Raw genomic sequence first — 27,413 nt, forward strand, 5'->3', positions numbered from 1 at the left:
AACACACAGACAGAAGCAGATTGGAAATAAACGTTGCTGGACTGGGGTCACCGGGAGCAGGGTTGAAGATCTCTGTAGTACACTATGTAGTGTGGAGTGAGGTGAATGCGTCGCGCGCTGCAGGGGTTAATGAGCGCGTGCGTCACAGACTGAGCGCATCCAACTTTCAATATGACGCTCTTCTCAGCGAGCGATGAACGCGTCGGACTGACTGAATGAGACATGAAGGACCGCACACAAGAGCTCAAACATGTAAGTATTCAGTCAGGCTGAACTTTATATTGCAGCTCTAGGAAGGACAGATAAGAATAAATCATACTAACGAGCGTGTTTTTTCTTTCTTTTCTTTTTTTTTTTTGATGATTTCGTGTTGATCACTTCTCAGAATCACTCTGATGATGGTTCACGTTTGTTGTGCAGTAGTTGTATTTAATGTGCGAAGTTGGTGAATATGAGATGAAGTTTTCTTTGTTTTATTACTTAGTTACACTGACTTTTAGACAGACTATCATTTCCTTTATTTGAGTTGAATAGATTGAAAGAGACTCACAGGTGCAGAAAATCATCATTCATGAGTTTGCCTGCTCGTGAGAAGAGCTGTTTACATGTAAGACTGAAATATTAAAATAAAAAGGGTTTTGTGTTCGCGTAGATGGCAAAGGTACAGGCTCGTTTGCATATACAGCAAAAGTAATCACTGTGTTATAGAGCAGAAGTTCACTGAGCAGATGTGATCGACTGGATCTTTACATGATAAATGATGCTTTAACTCTGTGATTTACTAAATGCAGTGATCTGAGTTGAGCACAGTAATCATTAACCAGCCTATCCTCACTATCACTGAACAAACAGAGCACATGAGAGTGATTCTGTCCTGTTGTGATCCTGGTTGTGTGTCATGTACTGACATGGCTTTAGCTTTTAGTTCACTTCTGGTTCAAAAAGCCTTATTGTTTACATCGACCCAAGTTTCATTTCTGAATCAGAATCAGAAAGAGCTTTATTGCCAAGAATGCTTGCGCATACAAGGAATTTGTTTTAGTGTCACAAGCTTCCAGTACACAGAGACAAGAACTACACACAGACAATAAAAAATAAGATGAGAATAAAAAATACACATATGTGAATATAAATAAACAAAAATTGAAAAATAAAATAAATTGAATGTGCAGTTGTGCTATAGATAGAACAGAATAGGAACAGAATAAGATGTAGGGATGTACTAGGATGTGGGGTGGTAACAAATAAATGTAAGGTTGTTGCACATATTTTTACTGCACGGGGGGAATATTTAACTGTTCATAAGGTAGATTGCCTGGGGAAAGAAACTGTCCTTGTGCCTGGCTGTCCTGGTTTTCGGTGCTCTGTAGTGTCGGACAGATGGCAAAAAGGAGACTGCTTGGATGTGAGGGATCCGGAGTGATTTTCTGAGCCCTTTTCCTCACTCTGGATGTATACAGGTCTTGGAGGGAGGGCAGGGAGCACCGATAATCCTCTCAGCAGTCCGAACCGTTCTCTGTAGGCTTCTGATTTTTCACATCAGACATCAGAAGACTACTGATTATTTATTCTGATTCTGTCAATATAGGGGTGTATAATATTGACAAATGAAATATATTTTATTTGATTTTGTTGATACTGATAATTAGAGGGGGTTTTGTATCTTGGCTAGTTTAGGCCTGTCATGGACAGCTGATTCCCAAAGCTTTTCATATTCTGTGCAGTGGTCAGTTTAGTGACAGACTTTTTGATCAAGGCACAACACATGCCAAATATAAGTATTTACTGGGGCATTTTTACCTTTATAAGGGCAACTTTCTTGCCTTATTGTATATGCATCATCTTTTGTCAAATTCTTACATTCGATCAATCTTATTATTCAGTTAGAATAATAAGACACCAATGAAATTAAATCAATAACAAAATAATTTATTTTCCAATGGCACAGAAGCTGCATCTAAATCAGCATTTACATGCACTGCAATTAAAATTGCATAAAGCTATGAGATGATTGTTTTAAAAATAATATTTTGAACATTGAAATATTATTATTTTTAAATTAAATGATAAATACGAAACTAAAATTGCCAGTAGGTGGCGGCAAGTCACTGTCTTAATGTTTTAGTCATTGAATCATTTATTCAACTGATTCATTTAAATGGCTGATTTATTCAGGAACAAACAACTGTGTTGTTCAGATACATGAAACAGTTAACAGCAAAAACAGATAATATTAACAATATTGTGTCTAAACAGTAACTCACGGTACTAACTTCTTGTTTATTGAACAAATTTGTTCATTAATTTCTTGTTTATTGTATCAAATCAATATCACAATTGCAATTGTTCTGATATTTGGAAAGAAATCTTGCTGAATGTCAGATGTCAGAGTCCACATCTTTGAAACAACAATTACGATATTATTGTAGACTATATATCACCATAATGAGACACACTGTGTGAAGCCGTGTTACCTCAGAGTTGTTTTTATGTGTTTTCAGGGCATATGGAGGTTGTGTTCTAAATAAAGACTCATCTGTCTGTGAGAATTTTAATTTCCATTAATTTACTGTGCTCTAGTTTTTCTTAAACACATGCTGAAAATGAGCCCTCTCAGTTACCAAGTATTACAGCAATTAATTATAATGAGTAGTCTTCTAATTTATTCTGTTCATATATATATATACTGTGTGTATAGATATCATACAAATAAATAGTTAAAAAATCATACATTGTGATTTCTGGATTTTTTTTTTTAGATTATGTCTCTCACAGTGGACATGCACCTACGATGACAATTTCAGACCCCTCCATGATTTCTAAGTGGGAGAACTTGCAAAATAGCAGGGTGTTCAAATACTTATTTTCCTCACTGTATATATATACATACATACATATGAAAATTAATTCATTTGAATTTCGCTCTTAAACATTTGTACAAACCCTGTTTAAAGTATTCAATATTTATGATCCTTATAAGTCCTTATAAGGATCCTTATCCATAAGGAACTGAAGCCTCTAATGAAACTGATGAAGATGAGGTGAGATGTTGATAAAGCGTAGGGACTGTTGTAATATCTTGATGGTGTTTGGTGTGGTCCACTTGAGTACTGCATAAACCTTCTTCTTATCCATCATCATGCCTTGGTCACTGATGACATGGCCAAGGAAAGAAACAGTGGAGATTATTAAAAATGATCATTTCTTTCCACACAAGTTGTTTTTAAGTGGTCTCTGTTAGGGTTGGGTGATATGGACCAAAAATCATATCTCTGTATTTTTAGGGTGAACTGCGATACACATGGTGTGATTTGCCGGGGGGATGGGAAGAATTTCCCTGCCTTTGTCCTTCTTCTTGTCATTAATTTTTCATCTCTGGAAGCGATGCATTTCTAGTAAAACATGTACAACATTACAACTTATTATGGACTGAGATGGAATGAAGATAATACAAATTTGTCAGGATAGATGGCTGAAACGTGTTCAAAATGTTTGACAGTTTATCTCAATACCCTTAATTCAAGCCTGTAATTTGTATAAATAAATGTATAGCTAGTAAGGTATAATATAAAATTTTAAACAAATATTTTTTTTTATTTAAACAAATAAAAATTTTCTTTATTTTACTGTTCATTTTATATTACACTGTATTTCTACATTGTCTAAATTAAAAATGTCAGTGATAATGATATTTTCGTTCAAATATTTACATTTATCTGAAGGAGATGTGAAAACAGGCAAGCCCTAGGCATGACAAGGTGGTGCAGTGTCTCGTTCACTCTTGGGGAACCATGGCTACATGCATAACTCAAGACTGCATCCTGTAGTGGACACTAAGTGGAACGAAATACCCACTATGCCGGTGAGCGTGATTTCACCAAGTACAACATGTTCCTGGATCAACATCTTTGTTGATCCTGGAACGTCATTCCAATCAACCAATCAGAATTGAGGGATAACTTTTCAGGAAATATAAGTTTTAGGCTTATGATCAGGGTTAGGTGCTTCGTCACCCTTGTTAATCAGCTATCATTTCTCACTGATTTTAGGAATAAATTATGGGTAGGGTTAGGTTTAGGGGTAGAGATTGGGTTAAGTCTATATTTTTGGACAATAATGTTGATCCAGGATCAACAAAACATGTTGATCCAGGAACATGTCTTACTTGGCAAAATCACGGCGACCCCACTATGCCATGCCGCGGTGTATGCCTGTCTACATGGTAAGAGAACACCAAAAGAAATAGTCAAACATACACCGATTCAAAGAGGGGCATGCCAACAACACACTGGACAGTTAAATACCATCTTTGGGGAAAAGGGAACCCAACCAACAGTAATATAAAAGTAAGGACATCCCAAGTTGGGAACGCAACTGCCCTCAATCAGCTATGTCTCTAAAGTCAATGGGCCATCTACTTGAAACCCTAACACAAGGGAGACAGCCCAAATCATGAAGGATTCAGGGGGACAGCCTAATGGCTCTTTTCCACTGCATGGTACAGCACGGTACGGTTCAGTACGGCTCACTTTTGGGGGGTTTTCCACTGGGTACAGTACCTGGTACTTTTTTTAGGTTCCAAGCGAACCGTACCGTTACCAAAACGTGACGTGTAAACTCAGCTGATCACTGATTGGCCGGAGAAAATCTTCACTGCCTGCGTCACTGAACTTCAACTGTTTTGAATGAGCGCACCTTTCTTTTAACAACTAAAAAAATGGCTGTTTCGTTGTCAGTTGAGGAAGTACAGACTGTCCTCTCGTTGATAGCCGAGGAGCGAGAGCTTGATGGAGCGATGCGGAATGAAAACGTTTTTCAGGAGTCACGGCAGTAGAGGCAGCGCAGCTATAATGACACGTGAATAATCCCGCTCACTCTAAAGCGATACTAAACTGCAGTGGAGACGCAAACCGAGCCGAACTGAGCCGTGCCATGCCATTCTGAACTGTACCGAGCCGAGTCGTACCACGCAGTGGAAAAGCGCCATAACATATCAAAAAGGAACGGGGCGCAGCCCAAACTGTGCAGACCAAACGGAGGGAGCAAGGAACCCTGCTTCAATATCCACATACTTTTGTGAAGGACAGCTCGCTCCACCCTGGCCAAAGAGCAGCTAGTCAAAGGGAACTCTACCAACAGCTACCAACTTTGATGATATTACAGGTGGACCACTATAAACACACTGGCAGCCCGACCTGAGAACTTCTAAAAAGAGAGCAAGGATAGGATTAGAGCATAAAAGGGATAGCCATCAAAGGAAATCGCTCTTAAATAAGTACATCTTTGATAAACTTCCACTTAAAAGAGGTACAAACGCCATGCTTGATCCTGCCCATTTCTTGAAAATGGCTAAAGACTTGGATCGAGTTAGGGAAAGGTCATTTCACCAGCAGGGAACAGTTAAGGTAAAGGTCTGTGAAAGTGATTTTGTGCCTCTTTGGGTTGGCACTGTAATGTGCTGTTCACTTGCAGAACACAAGCTTCTGGAGGACACATACTGTAAGTCTGAAGTAGTGAATTTAGGTAAAGGGGTGCAAAGCCAGTGGTTGTTTTGTAGACAAACACCAATGCCTTGAATTTTATGTGAGAATCTTTTTGTAGCTAGTGCAAATTGATGAACAGAGTGCATCTCTTTTCAGCTCGTTAAAGAATAATCTTTCTGCCACATTCTGGATTAGTTGCTGAGGTTTGATAAAGCTGGCTGGAAGACCTGCCAAGAGCTTGAACAAGGAGTTGATTTATCTGAGTTCTTCTTAGTATAATTTTCCTTATAATAAAGTATACAGTAATTCAATGCTAATCGACATAGCCTTTATCACTGCTTAGAATACTATGAGATATGTTGCGTGCCTTATTCTGTGTAAGAAGCCACATCATCTCACAGAAGAATTTATTCCAAACACTCTACTGACATTATGAAGTGAGTTTGGAGTAAAAACATTAAATGTGGTATTTTCACTTGCTTTCAGATGGAGCAGCATTTACAACACAGAGCCATAGTTCACTGAGAAGCTACGCAAACAGCTTTCGTTATTGCAGAACGATTTCATAAATTGCGCGATTAAATCGTCTGTGATAATGAACGCAATATTGCGTAGCTTGTCAGTGAACCACAGCTCTGTGGTAAACGCTACTCCATCTGAAAGCAGGAGATGGAGATTTACTACTAATCACAGAACTGGCTTTACTGACAAGATGCGCATGACAGTCGCATTTGATTAATTACACAGCCCTAGTCTTAGTGCTTCAACAACCGAGAGCAAGACAGTCTTGGTTGAATGTCCACTTCTGAAGCCAGACTGGTTGCTGTCCAGGAGGTTGTGTGAGAAATGCAGAGACTTGAACACAACTCATTCAAGTGTTTTTGCAATGAATGGAAGAAAGGATACTGGTCTGTCTGTTTTTTTTTTTGTTTTTTTTTTTAAGTGCTAGGTTAAGAGTGGGTTTCTTAAGTAGTGGGGTTATCCAAGCCTGTTTAAATGCTGAGGGACATTAAAAAATTTGAAAAGAAGACTTATCTCTTATCTCTTACTCACGAAGACAAATAGCCCTTGAAGTCACACATAATAAGACTAAATAACAATGGAAAAATAATATTAAAAAAAAAATATTAAAATGATTAAATGATAAATTAATGAATAATAAATTAATATAAAAGAAAGAAAGTAAAACACAACATAAATGTATGGTTGCTCTCTTGAAGCAAAACAGTTAGAATTTGAGGATCCTTAGATCCTTCAGAGCTGTTTTTTGCAGTGGTAGTTTTATTTTAGGCAGTTTTACAAAGAATAGTGACTCATAAACAACCCAATTTACATGCCAGTAATGACACTAATGACATTAAACTGAAGCTTCTGTTTAGTTATGAAATTAATTCAATTTTGTGCTGACTGACTGATATTTATATTGTTGTTTTAGAAAGATACTCACAGAACTTAAATACAAGTGTACAACTTGCTGCCTACATTCTCCTGGATAGGCTTGAAAATTATGTCGACATTTTCGGGCAGGTATTAGCATGGTATGAGTCCTACCTATCCAGTTGCTATCAGTTTCTTTGTGTTACTGACAATGTGTCCGACCAAACATAAGTTAAGTATGGAGTGCCACAGGGCTCAATATTAGGTCATCTACTTTTCTCCTTCTATATTCTTCCCTTTTTATGGTCCCATGAATGCCAGTTCAGTCTTGCATGTATTACACAAGGCAGGATTGTTTGTTTTATAATTCTGTAAAACTTTTGCACACTTTACTGGATCATCTCTATCATGACTTTCTATCATGTTCTTCTACCTGGCTCTATACATGGCTCTGGCACTCATGTGGTCAAAATGTTTAATTGCTAGATCAAAAGACTGTTTGCAAACTAAAATATCAGACATTGTTGAGTGATTCGGCCCTAATGATTGTATGGGCACTAACAAATAGCTTGAATGCACTTTTCTTGAAGTCAAATTGGATAAAAGCGCTTGCTAAATAAATACATTTGAAATTACATTACAACTATTCATGCAATTATTACATTGACAAGTTCATTTCTTTAATGATAATGAATCACCTAAAAACTATTGTATTTCTGTTCATCAGGGAAAAGAACCAGAAGAGGTGGACAAGGTGGCTGTCAGCATTGAAAATGGTTTCATGGAAGAGTTCTTTGAGCAGGTTTGATATTAACATTGCTTTTTCACTAATTAAATCTCCTCTGGGATTGCTTTTTCCTAATCAGCCACACACAGAAAGATGCTGCTTCATAATGCTCTATAATTACAGAAGATGAACACGTCATGTTCAAGACTGCCATAAAACAGATTCACAGAAGGACAGAGTCAGCACTAAACTTCGCAATTGCATTCTATTTATCAAGTGACACTGATTTATTCTTTTAACCTGTTATATAAGATGCATATGCGAACATACACAATGCATACTGTATATAAATCAGCATTCGACATATGCACAGGAAAACAAATGACTGCTGATCAGATTTGTGTTTGAAATATGAAAACGTATTGATAAATATTAATTATTACATTTTTGTAAAACTCTCTATATTGTTGTGACTCTTAATCCATTTATTTGTGAATCAACTATGCGTGTGTGAATTTACTTGAAAATGTGAGTCAGGTCTATCCCTACAGAGATGTGTGAAAGAATAACAAATGTGTTAATGAACAACATGTATTTGATCCATTCTGATCTTCCTCTTCTCTCTTAGGTAGATGAGATTCGAGGGTTCACGGACTCTCTGGCAGAGAAAGTAGAAGAAGTGAAAATAAACCACAGCGCCATCCTGGCCTCTCCAAACCCAGACGAGAGTAAGACCCTGCAACACATAAAGACTTCATAAACTCACAAAGGCAAATGAAAAAGATTATAGTCTGTTGACCAGCTTTACCATAATGTAAATCATTTGTGTCAGTAAGAACTTAAGTGAACATTTAACTAGATTTCAGGCATAACAACAGGTCTTATCTATGTGTTTGAAAATGCACATCTTTAATGCCTAGAGTGTATTACTGCATTGGTTGCATCATTATTCATTTTTAATTTTATTGTCATTCACTGGCCTTTTTCATATTGTGATATATTTGCAAGACAGCTGCATTTAAATCAACATAAAAACCAAAACTGACCAAAATGTAAGATTAACATTCTTAATACACAATCCTGTTCTGATTGGCTGCGTTCACCCAGCTGCAGAATATGTTTGCCAGTCCTGGTTCAGATGTTCAATACACTTCTGTTTACACTTGCTTCACTTATTAAAAAACAGTGACTACTTGATCCAAGAACCAAAGCGACTCCATAAACCCTCAGAGATTTACAAGCCATTTTTTCCATTTAGGTTAATCCTAAAGTTAATGTTGTTTCATCCAAACCACCGTGGGGGATTATTGCTGACCCTTGCCCAAAATTATATATGACTGCTGTCTGGTTACACTTCATCTTTTTCTTATTTCATTATTGTTCCTGTACCTTGTGGGTTTGATTCTGAGAGAATGAACTGAGCTAATAAAATGTATACCTTGAATGCTGTGTAAACTGCTTTGGATAGAAGCCTTTGCCAAATGCAAGCAAAGTACAATATATTTCAGTCGGCCTGTGATCTCTTTCTCTCTCATGTTTCTGTATAAGGCACAAACACACTCTGCTCCTGCTGATTGCAATGTCAGTCTTCACTGCTCTGGCCATGTTTGACATCATGCAATATAACATTAGAAGGTGAATGTTAGCCTGGATCTGGTACAGTTTTTTATAGCCACAACTGCACCAAAACATTGCCAGGACTCTGATGGAGTGAGTCACAAGAGAGAAGCAGATGTGGTCAAACTGTAAGACATCACACTGAGTTCTTGTCTGGATGTGTTGTGTTAAACGTTAATTTAACTTGATGTGATTTAACATTTAAAGCCTGATGATGCTCATGAGTCATGACTGACTAAAAGCCAGTGTTCTCCCACAATGACAGCAGGTCTCTTTTCTTTAATTTACTCACAGTAAATGACTGTACTCTGTACTGGCACAGGAAGTATTAATGGATTGATAGATCTTGTGGGTAGTGACGCATGAGATGGCTAAAACAGTTCCAGAGGACAGGAAGAGCAGCACAGGACTTCAGCCTCAGGAAAAGACTATGAAGTGAGCTGGGAGTCACATCTCTCAATACAAAGCCAATGCCGATCAGAGCCCAGCAGATAGGCTATTTTAGGTGCAAAAAAGGTTTTGGTGCAAATTTAGAGAAATCAAGATTAATAAAAGCACAACATGAAATACAACTTATAGAAATACCCAAAAAAGTGTCTATGCAATTTCTTCACTGAGCTGAATATCTCAGGACCGGAACTATGGTTGTCAGATGACAGTCAGAATGATGACAGATGTGAACTCGATAACTTGTGATGAACACAACAGATATGTTTACCTTAGAGAAGAAAAGACTGTAACATTAAGTCCAAGAAAGATGAGGAAAGTTCAAAAACAGATCCAATAAATCATTTTACAGCCAAACAGTGTGCACAATACACAAACAATACCGGACACTGAGCACTAAACAAAGAGGAACTGAAATAGTCATGCTGATGAACAAATTACAGACAGGTGTGATCATTAATGAACGTCCATGGCAAAAGTGGCCGGAAACTCAAACAAAGGAAACAGGAAAGTGATGAGAAACAAACTAAAAGCCCATGAAATTGAAACTAACAGAACATAACTGTGATGCATGTAAGTGCATGGATTGTATTTTGTCGCATTTTTATTCATCTTGATTTCTCACAACTTGTGTGCCTTTCCTGGTCATAGTGAACTGCTGCGCAAATCTCATGATTTTGCAGTCGTGCACAGAAACCAACAGCCAAGGTTTTGTTAAATAATACATTCATGTTTGGTTTGTTTTTCACCAAACCTCATCAAATATCCCCTGGACACTTAAAATATATGATACGTGTCGGATGGGAGCATTTGGTGATACTTGCATCTTTTTTTCTTTTTTTTTTTAAGCTTGATGCTGATCGTTATCCACTGCCATTATACAGATGAGCACAAGCAGGGTATTTTAGAAAAACTCTCCTTTTGTGGTCCAAAACAGAAAGAAGGACATACAGTTTTAGAACAACACCAGGGTGAATAAATGATGACTTCATTTTCATTTTTGGGTAACCTATCACGGTAACACTTTACATAAAGCTTTTATGTATAATGCATTATAAAGGGTTATTAAAGGCTATAATGCATTAATTATTCATAATGTACATTATAGATTATATCTTGTAATAAATAATTATAATCAAATTTAAAATAGTGTAACAATGAATTGATGTTATAATGTGTTAACAGTGGTCATGAGACTGTACAGTGCATTGTAAGGTATATTACAAGGCATAATTAATGTATGATAACTACTTTTATAATGCATATAAAGGCTTTAAGTAAAATGTTTCCCCTACCACTTTCAGAGGAACTGAACACAAATTAATATACAGACAGTCAAAACACTGTAACTCTCTGTTATGACAAATAAGTTTATTCAAAGAGTGCAGAAAATTACTAAAAATGCATTGCATTAAATTAAGGACCTACAAGGGGATAGTTGGAAAATAATGTGTATGTCTGAGTATATTCTGAATATGCTGAATACATTACATACAGGAATATTTCAGCAGAGATGGAGATCAGAAATGATGTTCATGTAAACATGTGTTCTGTGTCTTTCTCTTCAATTTTATAACAGCAACAAAAGTGGATTTGGAGGAGTTGATGACAGATATCAAGAAGTTGGCTAATAAAGTGCGCTCCAAGTTAAAAAGTGAGTCCTTCATCCTCAACAACACACGTTGCAACCAGTTACATGCTGAAGCATTAGAGTATCCATTGGCTCTCAGTCACACTTCAATCAATGTCCTACAGACCTGCTTACTTCAGTTTAGACTTAAGTGTGTCTGGATCCCAGTTCTCTTCCTGAGTTTCTCCAGCAGATTTTCTGATATCCTGGGTATTATCTGGCTGGAATTGTGCTATTGCAAAGACTGTGATGGACTGTAGTGAGATAGGAGCTCACTTAAAGCTTTATAAGTAGTTAGCAGAATGTGTATGAAATGTAATCAATCTAGTGACAATAAAATCGTCTGATATGAGCGCTGAGGCTTCAGCTGGTTAAAATGCAGCAGCTAATTTAATAACTGTCTTCCCAGTAGTGCATTACAATAATCTAGTCTTGAGGTCATGAATGCATGAATAAGCTTTTTGGCATTAGAAATAGAGAGCAGTCCATATCATTTGGATTTACTCTCATTCACTGATGTTCCATAAGAAGATTGTCTTGTAAATGCTGAACTCACCGTAACATCATGACACTGATTCCAGAGGGATTTGGAATATCTTTGGTTTGTATTTGTTTACCATTACCTTCTTTAGCACTAGCAAGTAATTAACCACAGGAATGACTTTTTTTTTTTTTTTTAGATATCCAGCAGACCATAGAACAGGAAGAGGCACTAAACCAATCAAAAAATCCATCAGCTGATCTGAGGATACGGAAAACACAGGTGAGCGACGACTCTATTACAACCTGTTACTCACTGATGACTGGTGGATATGTTGTTGTGTGCAGTGTTTGGCAGTAACTAGTTACTAGTAATTAGTTACTGTAATAATATTACTTTTTGCAGTAACTAGTAGTGTAACTAATTACTAATAAGATTTCAGTAATAATATTACAGTTACTTTCCATAAAACAGCTTAGTTACTTAGTTACTTTTGATGCCTCAACCCCGCTGATTTAAAATCCAACAATCAAATAATTCCTAGATTTATTTTCATATTTTTCATGACTCGCACATGCATGTGATGTCCCCAGTGCAGCAGGCAAGCGTGGAATATGGAAAAGCAGATAGAAATATTGCATTATCGGCATGTGGTACATTATATTAATATAATATAATTTAAAATATTTTTGGAAAATTAAACCGTTTCTTACAAACTCATGTGATTTGATAAAATACATAACGAAATTTAATCGCATATGGGTAACAGAAAAATTACTTCAAGCTACACATGACAATTAATGAGATGAATACAACACTTCTACTTGAATGTCAATATCAATCACTATTGAGTGTTTGTAATAACTTCTGACTGCGATCCAATGTGGATTTTGGTCAAATGATGAGGCAGAAATATGTTGTTAGTAACATTCTAGAAGAATTTGATCTGGAAGATACACAGTTACAACTTCTGTGGGGTGTGAAGAAAAAGTAGTGTAACAAGTAGTGTAACTAGTAATGTAACTAATTACTGTTGCCAGAAAGTAATAAGTAAAGTAACAATATTACCTTTGAAAGGAGTAACTAGTAGTGAGTAATATATTACATTCTTTGAGTAACTAACCCAACACTGGTTGTGTGTACATTAATGTAAAGAGGTTTCTGTTTTTTTAGCACTCCACCCTGTCACGTAAATTTGTGGAGGTGATGATGGAATATAATGCAACGCAATCAGATTACAGGGAGCGCTGTAAAGGACGGATACAGAGACAGCTGGAGATCAGTGAGTAAACACACACACTGGTAACGCTTTAGTTTAGGGAACAGTTCTCACTATTAACTAGTTGCTCATTAGTATGCATATGTGACCCTGGACCGCAAAACCAGTTATAAGGGCCCATTTTTAAAAGAAAATTTAGATTTATACATCATCTGAATCATCAATATACATCAAGCTGAATTAATAAACTTTCCATTGATGTATGGTTTGTTAGGATAGGACAATAGTTGAGATACAACTATTTGTAAATCTGGAATCTGAGGGTGCAAAAAAATCTAAATATTGAGAAAATCACCTTTAAAGTTGTCCAAGTGAAGTTCTTAGCAATGCATATTACTAATAAAAATTAAGTTTTGATACATTTACTGTAGGACATTTACAAAATATTTTCATTGAACATGATCTTTACTTAATATCCTGATGAATTTTGGCATAAAAGATATCTGTGATACTTATGACTGGTTTTGTGCTCCAGGCAGGGTCATATTACTATCACATTGGCTGTTTATTACTACTTATAAAGCACATATTAATGTCTTATTCAGCCAGCTTGGTTGAAAGACTGCTAGTGTTTGCAATCTGTTACTGACTACCAGGAAAATGTAGTAAAGCTGCCCTGCTGGGTCACGCCACACTACGTCCGCAGTATAGCTCTGGATTCAGTGTGTAATCAAGTCTACGTCATGATACATACAGATCACAGATGTGTGATCACTCCACACAGTTCATTATTAACTTAATGAGCCACTAATTACAGACTGTCAGTGGGGAACAATGGTGCATGTCACTTCACTGTTTCAGGCTAGTGATTCTCTATTCTTATTTCAGAAAGTGCAGTAGACTTGTTTTTGTGTAATTAGACCTTTAGAGAAACATTTCCTCCATAATGGATTTCCTCGTAACTTGTACAATTTCGTACAATTGTAACCCTTTACAATTTCGGTGAAAAAAACAGGTTTTGATTTTGGCTCAGTCAGACTATCCTTTCATCACAGTTGTTGCATATTTCTGTTGTTTGGTGAAAAACATGGTAACGATTTAGATTAGGGAGCACATATTCACTATTAACTTTTCCTTCAATAAACTCCTAATGTGTTGCTTATGGGTAGTAAGGTAAGTTGTTAAGTTTAGGTGTGACACTCAGTAAAGAGCAACGAAGGGGAACTCCATCATGCATATTCATGTTGTGTCTTTACTATCTATTTAAATGATTTTAAGTCACCTGACATTGAAATGTATGCATAGATCAAATATGCAATGTATATGTGTGTCATTTTACATCAGAGATACATTTTTTTAACCCATGCTACTTTGTGCTATAACACTAGCAAGCTATTAAAATGTTGTTGTTGTTGTGTTTTTTTCCCTCTTTGTAGCGGGAAGAAATACAACAAATGAGGAGTTGGAGACCATGTTAGAAAGTAACAACCCCTTGATCTTCACTTCAGGGGTGAGTGGATGTATTCAGCATCATATATTAGTACAGTAAAAATCTGCATTCTATAAAGAAATACAACTAATGAAACTCAAACATTAAGCAAAGTTATAGTTTTTGAGTGTAATGTACGTTTGGAATAGAATCGTATTTGTACTGCTTACACTCAACTATTTAAAAATATGTGAACCACTATGTCGTATGCAATAAACATTCTAAACTATTATGTTCCAATTGTTACATGCAATATAGTGATTTAGCATTTTACTGCATGTTGAATGAAATGCAACCTATGATGTCATTTTTATGACATTTTGAATTTTCCGAAAAACACTTTTTTGTCCTAGTTTTCTGATTTTGTCCTTTCGGTTTTGTGAATTTCATCTGATAGCCATGATTCTTCCACTTCTTTTTATTCCTTGGGTCATACAAAATCTAAAATATACCTTTTGTGACAGTCTGCCTTTTTTTCTGTCCACCGTATCCAGTCCAAAACGTACTATTTTAAACTCCTCCTAGACTGTTTGTCCAATCCTTACCAAATTTCACTCAGATCATCATCAGACCATGATTTTTGGTTAAAAAACAGTTTTACTGGAAAGAAACTTTGAGAAATGATGATGACTAGGGGATGGCAATGGCAATTTTATTTATATAGCACTATTTACTACAACCAGAGTTGACCAATATGCTTTACAATAGAATAACTAAAAACAGTAATAACACAATGAAAAATAAAAGCAGTAAAACCAAAAGGAAGGAGAAAAAAAATACATCATAACATGCAGCAAAAACATAGGACAAGGATAAAGAGTGCTTTAACCGAATTAAGAGCCTTATTGAACAGATAGTTTTTTTGTGATGTGGCGCTAACACATGTTTTTTTGAGCTTTAAAGAATTGTATGTTGGAAAACTCCCTCATTCTCACTTTCTAATATCTATAATTTTTGCTCCAGATCATCATGGAGTGCAACATCAGTGAACAGGCCATGAATGAGATTGAGACGCGACACAATGAAATCATCAAGCTGGAGAACAGCATCCGTGAGCTGCATGATATGTTCATGGATATGGCCATGCTGGTGGAGAGCCAGGTGAGAGCAGAGATGGCTTCACTGTTAGAGAGCAACTGATTAAACATGGCAGCTATCAGAACAATGTGTAACACAAAATCCAGGAACTGACCAGTGGATATCTATGTCGTATTAAATATTCTTACGGTCATGTTTACAGAGATGAACTGACAGCGTAGAAGCTCTTTCATGAGATTTGAATTCTGTTGTGTGAGGTCGCTGTAATAAAACCTCATAATACAGCGCAGTGATTGGATTGGAAGACTTCATTCTCATGAATAATACTGAGAAAAGCTCAGAAAACTGATGACGTAGACACGTACTCTCCAGCCACGGCAGCCAATCACCACTCCGAATTAACGCATATACATCACTTTTTGTGACGTGGGTTCAACTTTGCTTTTTGAACTGGAAGAATGGAATTGCTCCAAAAAAAAAAAAAAAATAACAACCACTTTTCCCTTAATAATAGACATAATGAGTGCTATTGTTAGTTTCACTGTTGTGCAATCTGTTAATATATGTTAACATCTCAAAAAATGTGTTTTAGGGTTTCATGACACTTTAAGATCCAAGGGGAATAAACTTAATGATCAGGAGGAATTGTTCCTATTTTGTTTTCTGGGAAACATGTAAATATCTTTTGTAGCTTCTGAAGCACAGTAGTAAATAAAAAAATAAGATCTTTAAATAAAATAAGAACAGTTTATACCAGTCATCAAAGGGAAATGAACTAAACTAGACACAGGTGAACATGATGGGTAACCAAGGAAACAATCCAGGTCATAATCAGGAACCAAAGAAACAAGAACATAGGAATAATGGAACAAAATCAACTTCAAAACCCACGACCACTCCATTTGATCCCATTTCTTCTTGTTTTTCACTAGACCTTTATGCTGCCTTCACGTGCTATTGGAAATTTCCTATTTCCCACTTATGAAGTCGTGATTACGAGCTTGTCGTATTCAAATGCTTTAATGTCGGAAAGAATAAAATGTAGCAACCATATAAACATTCACCGCGCTATACATGCAGTTTACTGAGAATTCTGGAATTTCGGCCAAATACATGCTTGTTTCACTGCTTATAAAACATACAATATGCTTCGAATGATCGTTCATATCTAGCCTATAAATACTTTAGCGACAAGACAAAGGGATGTAGTTGTTGTGAGAACAGCAGCAATTGTTGTCCCTTCCACCATGTTTAAAGTTTATGACCCGCCCAACTCGGAAACTCTGGTATTCAAATTATTTCTGAATTTCCCAGTAGTAAATACGACTTGAGAGGCCGTTCACGTCCAATTTCCAATTAGAAAGCTCGTATTTACGATAATTCTGATAGCATGTGAAGGCAGCATTAATATTCTAGGATTGTGGTTCTCAACTCTGGCCTTCGAGGTCTACTTTCCTGCAGAGTTCAGCTCCAACTCTGATCAAACACACCTGAACAAGCTAATCAAGGTCTTCAGGATCATTAGAAAGTTACAGGCAGGTGAGTTTTCTTCAAGGTTGGAGCAAAACTCTGCAGGAAAGTAGACCTCGTGGGCCAGAGTTGAGAACCCCTGCTCTAGGACCTATTGCTCAAGTCTCGTCCTACATTTTTTTTCTAATTCAAGAAACTAACTCATCTATTCATACCAGAAAAGGAAAGACAATTGCAATTTCCACTTCCAATTTCCGAGTTCGAGTCTTGCCGATTTAAACAGCTCTCTTTTGTGTCTTATTGTAACGAGGAGGCTGAGGCTGAGTTAGAATCCATGTGTGAAGGTTTATTGACAGCAGACTTCAATAACAACAACGTGAAGACAGGCAGTGAGTCAAAACCAGAGTAGCAGTCCAATCCGTCGACATACACAGGGGTAATCCAAAAAAGGCAAGTGTGAGCAGTCAGGCAAAAGGTCAAATACAAACATCAGTCCAATCAGGCAACCAAAACAAGAGGGATAATCCAGGCAATCGAGAAACAGGTAAACAGGCAGAATCATACACTGACTAGACAGTCAGGTAGATAAACAGGGAAACTGCTCAGTAAGGCAGTGGAACTGGCAATACTTCGTAATGAGCACAAGAACAGTCTCTGGCTACAAAGCAATCAAACAGGAAATGAGTGTAAAGGAAACAGAGGTAGCGGAACACAGTCAGCACTCAGGTGAGGGCTCCCTCTGCTGGATTGGCATTACACTTATCATGATTGAACAGACAGATACACAGAAAATTCTATCAAAATTACCATCTTGGCACATATCCTCATAAGTCTAGTCGGTTATATCTCGTGGTTTACAAGTGGATGTAAACAGTTAGGATAAACTCGGTTGTGTCTGTATAATAGAGCCGTGCATGAGGTGTTAAAGGGCACCTATTATTAGACATCAAAGGGGCTTGAGCACCTGCCCTTTTTTCCGGCCGACGGCAGCGGAGCAGGTGGAGCCCGAGGCTAAGACAGAGAGCTGATGAGCCAGGGCGACGGGGAGGATCCGGAGAGTCAAGGTGGAGCAGATGACTGTGATGGAGCTGGAGCACATGAAGACCAAGGTGAAGCCGGAGAGAAGAAGGAGCCTGACAGAGCCGGAGGAACAAGGCGCAGCCAGAGGAGTAGGCGGAGCTGGAGGACTAACGGGCCACGGTGGAGATGAGGGAGCTAGGAGCCATGGTGGAGCCACTGGGTCAACGGGCCAAGGCGGAGTCTGGAGATCCTCCAGCCACAACGCTGATGGAGACTGGCAGACCCGCGGCAATCCCACCGCACAGATGGTGCGCTGAGGGTGAGCAGAAGGGTTGACATGAAACAATGGTGGTGGAGCTGATGATGCAGGGACGACAGGAGGAGGTAGGAGAGGGAGGTTGAGTGGGAATTTGTGAGCATCCAAAATTGAGTAAATAAAGTCCTCAGGGTCTAGTACCAGCTCACCCTCAGCGGTGGTGCAGCGGGCCTTTTCTCCAAGCCCGTGCGCTTCCTTGCTTCATCCACTGGCACACGCTCAGTTGCTGGCTCTCGCACTTGGTCAGACAGGTCGGGCTCTGGCTCCAGGGCGATCCTCGGCTCTGTCGCTCTCTCTGGCGATGGCTCATCTGTCGCGGCGGGCTTTGGCTCTCTGTGTCTGTGGTGGGCTCAGGCTCCGCGCAGCGGAGTGATGGTGGGCTGGGCTCGGGGTCGAGCAATGTTCTGGATCGGGGGCAGACACTCTCCAGACACCGGATGATCGCCTCCCTCCAGCTCAGTCCCATGGTGTCAACGGGGCGATGACAATTTGCCCTGATCCAGAACAGGGACTTCAGCGTCTCAACGTCGAAGGTGGAGGTATCCGATTCAATCAGAATGCAGAGCGCCTAAATGGAGCGCGAGAACAGAACAGACCGGGCATACAGACATAATTCCAGGTTTACACATACTCCGTCTGTGGTGCTTATGCGTATTTTTTCCACGCCCATGTTAACGGATCAGAGTGTTCACACTGCACACAGTTGCGGTCCGGCAGTGCGCTCCAGGAGCGGTGCGTCTGCAGCAGTCATGCAGTGATCGTTTCCGCATGGAGTCTATTTTTGCTGTGCTGCACGCGATGAAATAAAGTGACAGCTCATTGTTCATGGTAAAAATGAACATGGATTGACACGGAAATGTAGTAATTACACCATAGATTCATATAATTAAAGTCTGCTGTTTCACAGTCAACACATGGCTTTTTGGCTAGATTCAAAACAAGGAAAAGTGCACTTTTAGATAAACAAGGCAATATGGCACTCATGGAGGTAGGAAAACAAAGTTATATTTATTGACTTTAAATGTGAATATGTCTATGAAAGATTGTATTACTGTACTTTGATAAAAGAGAATCACAATGCTGAAAAAGTATTTTCAGTAACAACGTTCTGAAATCAAAATAATAGATAAATGTTGTGTTTGTGGTAAACAGCTGCGGATCAGGAGCGGACTGCAAACGCATCCTGTGCGAAAACAAATGAGTCCGTGCTGCTGCTTCACCGCATACACATACTGTATACGCACTGCAGACGGAGTATGAACTTGGCGCGACAAATCTATTTCAACACCTGAGGCAGCACCACAAAGAGCTGTATGACCAAGGCATGGCAAAAAAAAAAAAAAAAATCCCTGGATTATTTTTTTTTTTCTTGCCATATTTCTGTTCTAGAGACACTTTGTTACACATTTACTTAGTGATTATTTTGCCTTATGTCTGTTCTAGAGACATGTTACAGCTTTATGATAAAGCTCTAATTGGTTTCCTTTCGGAAATACATTTCAAATTCACACTGAATGCATTTATGACTGTAAAGCATGTCTGTGTGTGTCAAAATTGATCAAAGAAATCGGGATAGGTTTTTTTTTGTCCATAATCGCACAGCCCTAGAATGAAGGCAAACAGTCTCTTAATAAATCCACACAGAGAGTAAATCCACAGAAGGCAGGCGCACACACGTAATCCACAAAAGACATCTACACATAGACAAAGAACATTCAATTCCAGACAACCAAACACTGAACGGACTAGTACTAAAGCAAACGAGGCTAATTAATAGAACACAGGTGAATCAAATGACAAAATCAAAGGGGTGACAGAAACTAGGTCACAATGAGAACACGTGAGGGAAGAAAACAACTTAAGAGTCCATGAAGTGTGACAGTAAGCTAGTGTTAGAGGCCCTTTTTAAAGAAAACAAGCAGTTAGAAAACAAATAGTTTTTTGGTAATGATATAATAAATAAAAAGAAAACAAATAGAATAGAAAAATTATAGAGAAAGCTAGTGTTGGAGGTTTTTTTTTTAAAGAAAACAAGCTGTTAGAAAACAAGTGGAGTGCAAGTCTTAAAGGGTAAAGTGTTGTTTTTTTTAAATAAAAAAAGAAAACAAATAGATAAAATAGAATTAGAATAGACAGTTAGAGGGTCAAATAAAAATGGAAGGAATGTGTTTTTAACCGTTTCTTGAAGATGGCTAAGGACTCTGCTGGGACTGAGTTGGGCAGGTCATTCCACCAGGAGGGAACAGTTAATGCAAAAGTCAGTGTGGGATGCACAATAAAGCGACGTTCACTTGCAGAAGGCATAGCTTTTAGAGTTCTGGTGGGCAATTAATTTTCCCAAGGGGCCACGTGAGAAACTTGGCCGGACCAATACACTTAACTCAGTTCTGCCCAATATATTTTATATCTCTCTATAAATGGAACATTACAATTATACAATGAAAATGTGGAGCACATAATTATACCACTAGTTAATGAACATTCACAAAAACAGTTTTGAAAATGTGCATTTTAAATTTTTTTTTGCAGTGTTTCAAAATCACAACTTTGAACAAAAAAATCAAGTATTTCAAATATTATGGACGTGACATTCGCAGTCAAAACCTGAAACACACATTCTCATAGAATGTAGGCTATTCATTACCAATAGCTATATCTCTTTATATTTTTCTAAACCGCTGAAAATAGAGTCTAGACATCAGTAAAGTATCAGTCTATAAACAATGAGGAAAATAGGATACACATGCGTTAGGGACGCGAAAAAAAAAAAAAAAAGACAGCATATAGGCCTATTTATAGACTTTCTGTGATTTACAATGCACAGCCCAGAAGCAACAATATTCACAACATAAAATATAACCTACATAGGCTATTTTTTTTTTTTCTTAAATAAATTCGGTTTTGTGTTTCAGAGGAAAAATCAGTGTTACGGACAAACTTCTCTCCGTTACGGATGTGACAGTTCTGAAAGCTGAATTTATCCGACAATGCAAACACGTAGCTAAAATGCTTTAAAAACTTTAACAGAGACGTCTAGCTGGTATTTTATAGGGCTGCTGCCCCCAACAACTTAACTAGTCGTTCATTTAAGTCATTATTAACTAATCGCATGTTTATATTAAAGCTAATAATCCAATGAGCTTCAATATATTCCGCGCTCAAGCACACGTATAAAGTTTGCCACCTATTTATTAATTCTCTCTCATCTCCAGAGTAACCTACTGGATGCGCCTTTAGAGAGAAATGCAACCTTCATACAGATTACAATAATCAGGAAATATTTGTTTTTGAATTGGTTCGTTTAAAAGTAGACATTTTAAACTTTTATATAGATATAGCCTGTTTCACATGTCTGTGAGGCAGCCGTACGCTGAGTTTCGGTTCTTTTTTCTGACGCGCTCCAGCTTCAGAGATGGCAGAAAGCGCATCCTGCTTTCATTATTTTACAAAAGCAACGTTTTCTTGTTTTTATGAGTTTACAGAAACAAAATCAGTTTCGAATTGATTTTAAGTTGTTTTATTATCAGGAAACAAAGCTGTTGCCTTGAAAATAAAAGCAGTGCGGTTGTATTAAATACACAATTACACCTATTTGCGATTGACTTTTAATTCACGATCACGAATTACCTCATGTGGGCCGGTCAAGGATAGTCAGAGGGCTGGATGTGACCTGGGAGCCGTACAATGCCCAGGTCTGTTCTAGAGGCACATAAGTCTGAGGTAGTGAATTTAGGTAAAGGAGTGCAGAGCCAGTGGTGGTTTTGTAGGCAAACATTAATGCCTTGAATTTTATGCGAGCAGCTATTGGTAGCCAGTGCAAATTGATAAACAGAGATGTGACATGCATTCTTTTCAGCTCATTAAAAATTAATCTTGCAGCCACATTCTGTATTAATTGTAAAGGTTTGATAGAACAGATTCCATCCCCCTCTCTCTACCACTTCACTTCCAGTCTGTCTATACTGTCCGATCGCAATAAAGGCAAAACTGCCAAAAATAAAAGAGGATTGGCAAAACATTGGAGTGGCTTTCCTGAGATGGTACCTATACACTACAAATTTTCGATTGGCCATCATTGGAGAGAGATTCAGTTTGCAGTCAGATGTAATTACAGCATCTACCAGCAGGGGTTAAAACTTTGACCTCCTGTACACCTTCTGTCACGGAATACCAGGAGAAGGCAAAATTAGATCCAAGTGTAGTTTAATTAAATACAAACAATAATCTAGAACAAAGCAACAAGCAAAAACGTGGCAAAAATGTAATCCAAAAAACAACATAACGGATTCAATACTGCAGCAACAAAAGACAGAGTGAGCATGGTATAAATAGTGATGGGATAATGAGTAAATGCCCTACAGGTGATGATAATCAGAACAGAAAAGACTAGGCAAGGGACTATGGGAAATAGAGTTCATAGCATGTAACAGTGAAAGGGGAGAGCGCCATCAAGTGGCCAGTCCAGGGCACAACAACCAGACACTGTGACACCTTGAGCCCTATTATGAACACATTTTCTGAAAGGGCTAAATATACTTACCACAGTGTGTCGATACTACCCAACATATTCTCAATGAAAACAAAAAGAAAAAAAAGAAAGAAAAAGAAATGGTCACGTTCATTCAGTAAAGAGTGTTTGGTGAGCTGTAATTTCCTGTTTTCTTTCAGGGAGAGTTAATAAACAATATAGAGAAGAATGTCTGCAGTGCTCAGGAATATGTGGAAAAGGCCAAAGAGGAAACCAAAGCAGCTGTCAAAGTCCGGAAATCTAGCAGGACGGTGAGATAGAGCAACGAATCCATTATACTCCTCTGAAATCACCTTTCTCTTTTTCTTTCCTGTCTCTGGTGCCGTCCGTCTCCTGCTCTGGTCAGGGAGATATGATAGACCGTATAGAGTATAATGTGGATCATACAGTGGATTACATTAAGGATGCCTTGTTAAACACCAAGACGGCTGTAAAGTACCAGAGTAAAACGCAAAGGGTGAGTGAAGGATACGTCAGTGCCTGCTGTCTGTCCTGCATGAGCTCATTTCTCGCCTTTTTCCATTCCCACTCCCTGTTATGGGAAGCTTTGTCTGTGTGCTGTCAACATTAATCTAATGCTGATGGGTCAGATTGTTTTCTCAATCATTGAAGTGTTGAATTCATTGACATAAAAACTAGCCACCAGTAGTTCACCCAAAAATGAAAATTAGCCGAAAATGTGCTTGCTCTCAGGCCATCCAAGATTAGGATGAGATTGTTTCTTCATCAGGTTTGTAGAAATGTGTCTCTGCATCAGTGTCTCAGCAATGGATGCTCTGCAGTGAATGGGTGCCGTCAGAATGAGAGTCCAAACAGCTGATAAAAACATCACAATAATCCACAGCACTCCAGTCCATCAGTTAACATCTGGAGAAGACAAAAGCTGAAACAAATCCAGCATTAAGACGTTTTTTTAACTTCAAACCGTTGCTTTCGGCTAAAATATAGGAGTAATTTATTCATAATATTGCTTTCTCCATGGAAAAGAGCAGTGCAGCTGAGCTCCATTCTCATTTTGTGTTTTACTGTAGGGTTTGTAACAGAAGGAATTGATGACCAGATTTTCATTTCTGGGTGAGCTAAACGTAGTTGTTGAGGTTTGTAATACTTTTAGCACTGAGATGTCATGAATTGATGGCCTGAAGTGAAAATCCCTCATTTTCTGTCCATATCGCCCACAGAAGTTGATCCTGATAGGCGGCTGTGTGTCCGTCTGTCTTCTCATCCTCATCATCTCTCTAGCCATTGGATTGAGCTAAACAAGACACTCTGCTGTCTGTGTGCTGCTTGTGACAGACAGGAACTCAGGACCATCTATTTGTGATATAGCCGATAGATTCAGTCAATTTTGTTAAAAACAAAAAGTCACAGACTTGCTGGGAAATTACATACAGACTGAGTGTTTACACGTACTAAAAGATAAATGAGATGGTACGTCAAATGATCTGTGATGTACAGTGTTTAGAAAAAGTATTCACTTTCTGGAACGTTGTGTTATTGTTTTACAATAACTTGATGACTTTTTTTTTTGTAATTGATCAAGAAAATACTCAAAGAAGGCAGACATTATTCTGTTTACAGAAGCAGACATGAATATCAGCATAACACAGTGAAATGTAAGATGTAAGTAGCTAAACATTTCATATCTGACAACCCCGAGGTACAAAATATTAAATGACCGACCGTAAATCCAGGAATGCAAGCAATTCAACAGAAGCTGTTCTCAGCATATTAAATTTAAGATTTCTCCCCCACTAACACAGAGGACAATGAAAAAGGCTGACATGGTTTAAAGCTACTGTTGTCCCATTTTTGCCTTCTCAGCATCTTAAAATGCACATATGTAGATGATGGGAATCTAAACTTTTCCCAGGGCATATGCCTGCCAAACCCCTCATGAACACTCAGCTTTTAGACCTCAGTTTTTCTAAAACTTGTGTACAGCCATGAATGCCATCTGAGTTTTTTGCAGTGTTAACTGTCCTCATGGTGTAAGTTTTGCCTCAATGCCTAACCTTCCAGACAGAGGTGAATCTACACTGCGATTAGTGGCTAGATATTGATTACACACGTATGATTGTCATTTAGCTATATATGTCACTAATATGAAATCCATTTCTTGCACCAGTGATATATTTTGTGCTCCATACTACTGAGGGTGAATACTTTTTATAGGCACTTTTTATTTCTTCGCCTCTGTTAAGTGTTATGTACCGCTGTCTGCTCAGCATTGTGGCATGATTGTAAACAGTAAACAGTGTTATGCATTTGCTACACTCCTTACCTTCAACATAACGCCATCATGGAGAGCAGTGTTGAGCTGATTGTCGTTTACTCTTAAAACCTAAACTCTGACATTAGACCACACCGGACCAAACAGATTACAGCAGTGTATATGTTTTGTAAATTCATCTGTAATATGATATGTCATACTGAATGAAAAGCCCAGCATCCTCAAACTGCTCTCCACCAATCTTTAGGCATGCAATGATATTTCTGCTTGGGTCATGATAGTAACTCTTCACTTCTACTTTTCTTGCTGCCCGGAATGTTTTCTTTATTTTTACCTTTGATTTTTTTCTTAAACTTGTCCAAATACAGAAGAAAATCATTGTTATTATCTGTTGTGTGCTGCTTGGAATCGTTGTTGCTTCTGTCATTGGTGGTGTGTCCTGAATGACACACACAGAGCGTGGTGTGTTTAGAGCGGATAATAAGGAGAATAGTTGTTTCAGGTCATGTTCTGTTCTGTGTGAGTTTTTGCGGTGTGTTAAGGCTGGAATATACTACATGACTTACACTCTGTATCATACACGTACTGATTTTGTAAAGGTTTACAGAAAAACTGAGCATCATACATTAAACGACTGAGGATCTCACACTACCTTTCAAGTCGTTCTGAACAAAGACGTGCGCTTCATTGCTATGCCATCCAATGCATGACAAAGGAAAACAATGCATGTTCTAAAAATTGCTCAATAAGTGATTTTCTGTGAAATCTGTCAACACCAACTGTCCAACATCTGCAGGCTGGCTATGACTTTCATCAAGTAGTGTTGACTCATCAAACCTGAGCAAAAGTCACGTAGTGTTTTCTAGCCTTTATTCTGGCTGTTGCATAATTGTATTTTTTTTAAGACTCTGAACAAAACAAAATGTAGCGTCTGTCATTGTGTCATTGTGAGGCTCTTTGAAGCAAACATATTCTCTTAATCTGTAACGATAAACAAAAAGCCGAGTGTTTACCCAGATAGCAAGAGCGCAGGTGAAAACCATTGAATCAGTGTTAAAACTAGTTGATTTTTCAATGTTAATGGCATTGAATTAATATAACTTTTGCACCCACAATTAATGTTGAAAAAATGTTGAAATTTCAACAAACGACCATTATTATGCTCAGTGTTTGCTTTAGTTGGGCTCTTGACTCTTGCTTTTCATTAAGTTAATTCTTCTTCAGTGCTTACAATAGTGTTTCAACATAAACACATGCATTAATAAAGAAAGAGATATTTTAAAGTTAAATTGGAGTAGATTACTTTTTGTGATGGGTGTCAAGCAGTAATAAAGTTGACTAATAATATTGTCAACTAATAAACTGAGCTTTCATTACTGATGTAAATGTTTTGTTTCACAAATGCAAAGATACTGTGACAAAATACACAGAAAGATTTAGACATTAACACTCAACAACGGTGGCAATCCTCAAACTAATTCAGATAAACAGATGCATGCTGGGAGTCATGAATGAGTTTTGTTCTATGTTGATACCCAGCATGCATTTCAGCATAAAATTTTCTTTTGTTGATTTTCACCATTGTTGAGTTTCATACGCTGATTCTTGATGTCTAATTGATTCATCAACTTATTATTATTTTTTTTTGTATTTTCTGTTAATTCAGATGACAGCCATACCACTGCTTTAATCTCACATTGTAGTTTCACACATTATTCATACATAAAAAAACACAAACACTGATCACAATAATGGTGCTTTTTTGAAATTTCAACATTTTTTCAACATTAGTTGCAGGTGCAAAAGTGATTTTGATCCAATGTAATTAACACTGACAAATCAACATTTTTTTAAACATTGATTCAGTGGTTGATTGCTATCAGGGTAGTTATTGCTGATGAACCACTAGTCTTCTTTAAACTGCAAATAAAGATGTGTTTGTTTTATTCTGCTGAAAATAACCTGATTGTTGCAAGTAAAGTTCCAGTTTATTCACACCTCAGATTGTTTCCAGATGTTTGTTTGCTTGATATACTGTACACGCGTGAATGTGTAAAGAAAACATACATTACTATGGTTTTAAAGACCATAACCAAAGTGCATGAGCCTGTATAGTCTGTATGCTGTTCGCTTTCATACGACGCCTTCTCCATCTGCCCTGTGAGTAACATTTTGAGTTTGTATATGAACATGCACAATCTTGACTGCATCTTAAATGACTCGTGACAAAAAAAGAAATGCAGCACTAATGATAACAGTCAGAACAAGACACTGCCTCCATGCTAGAAATAAATGAACTTATTCAAATGACTGTTCACGCTCAAACTGCGTTTTATGC

At 37.7% G+C, this 27,413-nt stretch overlaps 1 protein-coding gene across 6 annotated transcripts; it reads left to right on the forward strand.

Moving 5' to 3' along the window:
• stx1a (syntaxin 1A (brain)) lies at positions 1-27,351 on the forward strand. 6 transcript variants are annotated; one of them, XR_009266140.1, is made up of 11 exons: positions 1-252; positions 7,588-7,662; positions 8,216-8,315; positions 11,231-11,305; positions 11,962-12,044; positions 12,936-13,044; positions 14,418-14,491; positions 15,434-15,571; positions 23,189-23,299; positions 23,874-23,939; positions 24,024-24,066. XR_009266140.1 is itself a non-coding variant. In XM_058745300.1 (11 exons), exons 1-10 carry the CDS (start codon positions 223-225, stop codon positions 23,880-23,882), a joined length of 804 nt encoding a protein of 267 aa, XP_058601283.1. In that variant the 5' UTR covers positions 1-222; the 3' UTR covers positions 23,883-23,916; positions 24,024-27,351. The 6 variants fall into 6 exon arrangements, 5 of the variants coding, with proteins under 5 accessions (XP_058601283.1, XP_058601282.1, XP_058601281.1 ...); XM_058745300.1 differs by lacking the exon at positions 23,189-23,299 and adding an exon at positions 22,983-23,093 and having other exon boundaries at positions 23,874-23,916; positions 24,024-27,351; XM_058745299.1 differs by lacking the exons at positions 23,189-23,299; positions 23,874-23,939 and adding an exon at positions 22,983-23,093 and having other exon boundaries at positions 24,024-27,351.
• Positions 27,352-27,413: the final 62 nt, after the last annotated feature.

This window comes from Onychostoma macrolepis, chromosome 15 (genome assembly GCF_012432095.1).
Source record: "Onychostoma macrolepis isolate SWU-2019 chromosome 15, ASM1243209v1, whole genome shotgun sequence".
NCBI classification, from domain to species: Eukaryota; Metazoa; Chordata; class Actinopteri; order Cypriniformes; family Cyprinidae; genus Onychostoma; species Onychostoma macrolepis.

Coding starts and splice junctions, on each gene's coding strand:
- stx1a (XM_058745299.1), top strand. CDS start 223: ATGAAGGACCGCACACAAGAGCTCAAACAT. Junction 8,316..11,230: donor CTCTCCAAACCCAGACGAGA/GTAAGACCCTGC, acceptor ATTTTATAACAG/CAACAAAAGTGGATTTGGAG. Junction 14,492..15,433: donor CCTTGATCTTCACTTCAGGG/GTGAGTGGATGT, acceptor TTTTTGCTCCAG/ATCATCATGGAGTGCAACAT.